This window comes from Lycium barbarum, chromosome 2 (assembly GCF_019175385.1).
Source record: "Lycium barbarum isolate Lr01 chromosome 2, ASM1917538v2, whole genome shotgun sequence".
NCBI lineage: Eukaryota > Viridiplantae > Streptophyta > Magnoliopsida > Solanales > Solanaceae > Lycium > Lycium barbarum.
In genome coordinates, this window is record NC_083338.1 from 148,680,414 (window position 1) to 148,686,701 (window position 6,288).

Below are 6,288 nucleotides of genomic sequence, written 5' to 3' on the forward strand. Positions count from 1 at the left end.
TAAAATCTGTCTGAAAAATCTGAGGCGGGACCTTTAAATTTATAGCCAAGTAGAGGTGTCTGTTCGGAAAACTAGGTGTGTTGCCTTACAAAAAAAAGGCGCGAGGAATAAAGTTATAAAACCTTCATTTCCCATTCACACGCACAAAAATAAAACGGATTAAATTCAAGTGGATAATTTAAGGATGAGAGAGATCCTTAATTTCAACTTGCTGTAGTGTTATTAGAAATAGCTGGTCGTTACGAGACTTATTTTAAGGCTAATCACTCTTACAAATCTATTGGGGTGAAGGATAACAGAACTGTTATCTATACTTGTGTGGTGACAATACTAGTTCATGGTAACCAAAGCATCAAAAACACATTTGTTAAGGGTGTGTTTGGTTGTTTACTTGTGTTAGCCGAAAAGGGGAAATCCGAGCCATTTCTATAAACGGTAGGGGTATAAATAGGTCATTATTTCCTGAGGATATATTTGGACATTTTCCCTTTAAATAATGATTACAAAAATATAGGGGTATATTTGGACATTTTCCCTTTAAATAATAAATAATTATTACAAAAAATAATGATATTTTAATGATTAATCCTAGTCAACCCTAGGAAGGATCTCAATTCGTTAGAAGTGGACCAAGACATTGCCCGTCCATGCTATTGAGACGCATCAATTTTGTTATGATAACATAGTAATGGTCTAATGGAGATCCTAACGTTCCTTCCTGCCAAGTCATGCAATTCAAGTATTGAGGTTTATAGTGAGAATGGGGGAGCAAGGGTAGTGTTTCAATAAGTGGAACTAGAAAGAATGTATAGCTAATTGTTCTTGTATTGGTTAGTATCACAATGATCGAGAGGACTAATTTGTGCAAGAATTAATATGGGTCATTGCTAAATCGTACTTCTGATTGAGGGGAGGCTATATGTAAAACAGAAGTATGCACTGCACTATATAGTTTAGGGAACATTCAGCATGTTAATTTAGTGGATTTTGCTCTTATTTTGGACTTGGAAAGCTACTTTAGTCGAATGTTGTTGGCAACCATGAGGGATTATGTACCACCCGAGTGGATATCTATCACAACCAAGGTTGATGTATATAGCTTTGGAATGGTACTATTGAAACTCATAGGTAGTCGACGGACCGATTAGAGGGCAGAATAGAAGAGAAGTGGTTTCTGTCACCATGGGCAGCACGACAGATAATAGATGGAAACGTTCGTCGATGAAAGGCTATGTGGAATGTATAATATCACGGAGGCAGAACGTGTGGGAATGGTAGCGGTTTGGTGCATTCATCAATTAGGCATTCCATAGGAATGGTGATTAAAATGTTGGAAGAAATAGGCTACGTGGAATGTATTTGTGGAATCTGATAACAGGGCATCACGAGCTCCGGTCCACAACCCTCAATAGATTCTCAAGCTTCAGTTTAGGTCTGTTTCTCAACGAGTCACTGTCTAGGCGTGATGTTCATTAAAAAGGAGATTTGTTCAATTGAAAATATGAATTGAGATACAAAACATAACAATAGATAGATAGCCTTTTGATACGGTAAGCTGAGGCTACAATCAGCACCATAAAGGACCAAAACCAAGAAACTTAATTCAATGATACCATGCCTTGTGCTTTAATATGAACACGGCAACAAAGACGTAAAGCCTTCGACAAAGCAGACTCATTGACAACCTGATTATACAAGCTCTCCTTATAACAAGAAATTAATCTGAGGAAATGTAATCTAAGAAATTAATGAGTGAAAAAACCATAATTGAGTCACATATGTTAGGAAATTAATGGTCCACCTCTCCACGTTTAATTGTTACTAAGCTCTCCTTATAACAATATACCCCACAGCCACCAAAATCTGGGTCACCCTTCAGGCCCGAATGACGAAATCCAAGATGCCTCGTCTTCTTCGTCCGAACATTATAGGAGACCAGTCGAAAAGCTTTTGTTACCAGAATAAGAGAGCTATAATAGAAAGACTTAACCCGTCTGAAGCATTGAAAGGTAACAAGTTTGTTCCAGACCCCTGGTTGGATCATTACCCATACATCAAAAAAAAATCCGCCAACTCTGCTCAAGATGGCAATGGAATCATCAAGCAATATTAGATGCGGGGCATTCGGCACAAGCCTAACAGAGTGACCATCTGGTCCTCTAATCTCTTCAAACACCTCACTCCCAAAGTTGAATAAAAGAATGCTGCAGTTTTCCATTCCACATAGCAGCCAGTAATAAGCTCCATTCAAATAAGTAGTATCATATGTGCGTCCCTCGACGCATACATTTTTTGATAAGTGGGGTTTATAGGAATCTTTAGGTCTGAAAATTCTCCATGAGTCCCGGGAACAGGAATAGACCGCTGCATGTACATCATTATAATCAAAGAAGTACCGAAAGTGAACCACCTTATAGTCAATAGTCAAGGGGTCTAATCCGAACCCAAGGCGAGAGCCGTCACCGATTTCGAGTGGAGGGAGGGGGAGGGGTCTCACCTCCCTGGTGGCAGGATTCCATAATGCACACGAGATTAGTTCATCATCGAATTGGCACTCCAAATAAAATAGGCCATCCACAGAACCTAAGAGGGTCGCCATACCTCTAAGCCTCTGGGGAATATTTTCTTGATTTTTATCATCCGAAATAATCAAGGGAATGGGAGGGGAATCGTCATCATCATCAGGTGCACCACAATCATAAATCAGGAGTTTATTTTTGCTACAATTCGAGTGTTGTTGAATGAAACTAGGACTTTTGATAAGAGCATACCAGTTATTGCAGCCGCATTTGAATCGCAACAACGAACTTCACAGGCAATCTCACCAGAATCTCCCTTGCTAAATCTTCAGGGAAAGCCCGACAATTATCGCTGGCAGCCATGGTAGTTTACTCAGAAGCGGAGCCAAAATTTGAAGCTTTGAGGTTCAATGGTTCAACCAGCAATCGGAAGGATACTCTTTTAGGATAAATTGATTAGTGACAGACACTTGCTAATAGTGAAGAAGTTTTGATAGCAGCTGTAGTCCTTCTAATAAATTGCTGTCCATATGGCTGGTTGTTTCTGTTACTATATCAATCTAACAGTGTAAGAAATTGTATTCTACATTTTAGTCATGGAAATCTAAAACAGAAAAAGAATAACTTTGAAGCGAAGGAAAGTTACTACTAAAAGAGAAGAATGATTAAGGGCATCACAAAAATCAATAGTACTGTATGCTTTTAAGGAGTTACTAAAAATAAAAGGGCCACCAATTGTTCATCTGGATAACAAAATAGACAGAAAGAGATACGAGCAGTAGATGAACAATAACCATGTAGCTAGCTAGAACAACAAAATATATATTCTAAAAGTAAGGAAAATATTAAAACCAAAATAAATGAAAACATCCTTCGCTTTTCCAAGTCATAAAATTTCTTCTAAATTTGTGGTAAGAGAAGATTTACGATTGATAGAGAATAGTTTGGTGAGATTCTAGTTAACATGTTGATTACTTTGCCTCCAAGTGATCACCCATTATCCCATTGTTAGCCCCGAACATCAATTTGTTCCTAACAACAGACAAGAGGAACATATTATAGAGCCCATATAATTCACCGGAGGACGAAGCAAATCACACGACAATGATTTTATTTTGAAACAAGAAAAAGAAGAACTTAAAATCTGTGTAAAAAATCTGAGGCAAGGCCTCTGAATATTTAGCCAATGAGAGGTGTCTGTTCGGAAAACTAGGTGCGCTGCCTTTACAAATAATGGCGTGAGGAATAAAGGTATAAGACCTTCATTTCCCATTCACACACACACAAACAAAACTGATTAAAATCAAATGGATGATTTAAGGATGAGAGAGATCCTTAATTTCAACTTGGTGTAGTGTTATTAGAAATAGCTGGTCGTTACGAGACTTAGTTTAAGGCTAATCACATTCATCACTTACATTTCCATTGGGGTGAAGGATAACAGAACTGCTATCTATACTTGTATGGTGACAATACTAGTTCATGGTAACCAAAGCATCATAGCCACATCTATTAGGGGTGCCTTTGGTTGTTTACTTGTGTTAGCCAAAAAGAGGAAATCCGAGTTTAGGTTCTCTCAATAGATTCTCAAGCTTCAGTTTAGGTCTGTTTCTCTAGGAGTCGCTGTCTAGGCATGTTGTTCATTAAAAAAGAGATTTGTTCAATTGGAAATTGGAATCGAAATACAAAGAGTAACAAGAGAAAGATAGTCTTGTGATACGAGAAGTTGAGGCTACAATCAGCACCTTCAATGATACTATGCCTTGTGCTTTCATATGAACGCGGCAACAAAGATGTAAAGCCTTCCTCAGAGCAGACTCATTGACAACCTGATTCTACAAAGCATATCATCAAGATGGCAGCACTCAGGCCATAAATACAATAAAGGACATAAGTCGATCATTTGAGTAAATCAAAACATCAACAAAGTGTTTTACTAGTTAAACATAGTACAACTTTTGCAGCAAGCATCAAATTCAAGGATTCGAAGATCAAAAGACAACTACTTTATCTTAAGGATGATGATAACTAAGAAAGGCAGGGTGGCACCCAAGTAGAAGAGTGGGTTTACCCAGATCAGAGAATGTGCTAACATATCATCTGCTCAAGTAATCTTATAAGCCCAATGCCACACACTTTATGACAGCAATCAGAAGTATGAAAATGATAAAAGATTGAGTGAACATGCGTATAAGCTCGATTCAGCGAGTGTGCCGCATATCATCTGATGCACTTGTTAGAAAGCTCAATGGAGGAGTCAGTCAAATATGTCAGGAAATAAATGGTCCACCTCTCCACGTTTAATTGTTACTAAGCTCTCCTTATAACAATATACCCCACAGCCACCAAAATCTAGGTCATCCTTCAGGCCCAAATGACGAAATCCAAGACGCCTCGTCTTATTTGTCCGAACATTATAGGAGAGCAGTTGAAAAGCTTTTGTTACCAGAATGAGAGAGCTATCACAGAAAGACTTAATGCGTGTGAAGCATTGAAAGGTAACAAGTTTGTTCCATACCCCTGGTTGGATCATTACCCATATATCAAAAAAAAAAAAACGGTCAACTCCGCTCAAGATGGCAATGGAATCATCAAGCAATATTAGATGCGGGGCATTCGGCACAAGCCTAACAGAGTGACCATCTGGTCCTCCAATCTCTTCAAACACCTCACTCCCAAAGTTGAATAAAAGAATGCTGCAGTTTTCCATCCCACATAGCAGCCAGTAATAAGCTCCATTCAAATAAGTAGTACCATATGTGCGTCCCTGGAGGCATTCATTGTTTGATAAGTGGGGTTTATAGGAATCTTTAGGTCTGAAAATTCTCCATGAGTCTCGGGAACAGGAATAGACTGCTGCATTTACATGATTATAATCAAAGGAGTAGCGAAAGTGAACCACCTTATAGTCCTTAGTCAAGGGGTCTAATCCGAACCCAAGGCGAGAGCCGTCACTGATTTCGGGTGGAGGGAGGGGGAGGGGTCTCACCTCCCTGGTGGCAGGATTCCATAATGCACACGAGATTAGTTCATCATCGAATTGGCACTCCAAATAAAACAGGCCATCCACAGAACCTAAGAGGGTCGCCATACCTCTAAACCTCTGGGGAATATTTTCTTGACTTTGATCATCCAAAATAATCAAGGGAATGGGAGATGCACCATTATCATAAATCAGGAGTTTGTTTTTGCTACAATTCAATTGTTGTTGAATGAAACTACGACTTTTGATAAGAGCATACCAGTTCTTGCAGCAGCATTTGAATCGCAACAACGATTTCACAGGCAATCTCACCAGAATCTCCCTTGCTAAATCTTCAGGGAAACCCCCACAAAGCAACATCGCATAAGGAGAAAGGAAGACAATTGAGTATCGAAAAACAAAGCCAATTTTTTTTTACTTTTTCCGATCTGTCCGTCACGCTCTCTTTTCTATGTGTGATGTGATTGTGTCTCTTTCCTCTATCTGTTCTCTCTCTCTCTATCTCTATATGTTGGTCCCTTTTTGCCTTTTTATCTGATGTGTGTGCATATTGCTTTCTATGAAAACTGACCACCCAAAAATAATACTCCCCCTCCAATTTTTGTCACGTGTCCCCTCCCTTTCTTTTTAATATCTGTTTTTTTCTTTTCTGTGCCTTGTCGTGAGATTGCGGTGGCGGAACCAGAATTTTTATCTAAGATATTTAAAAATTTTAAAAAATAAATATATAAAAAAATTAGAGGGTTTAACATCTACTATATATACATAATAAAATAATTTTAACTT

At 38.5% G+C, this 6,288-nt stretch overlaps 1 protein-coding gene across 1 annotated transcript; it reads right to left on the reverse strand.

Annotated features, from left to right (window-relative positions):
• Positions 1 to 4,394: 4,394 nt before the first annotated feature.
• Positions 4,395 to 6,044, reverse strand: LOC132628013 (putative F-box protein At3g10430). The gene has a single exon (XM_060343678.1). It carries the CDS (start codon positions 5,860 to 5,862, stop codon positions 4,777 to 4,779), a length of 1,086 nt encoding a protein of 361 aa, XP_060199661.1. The 5' UTR covers positions 5,863 to 6,044; the 3' UTR covers positions 4,395 to 4,776.
• Positions 6,045 to 6,288: the final 244 nt, after the last annotated feature.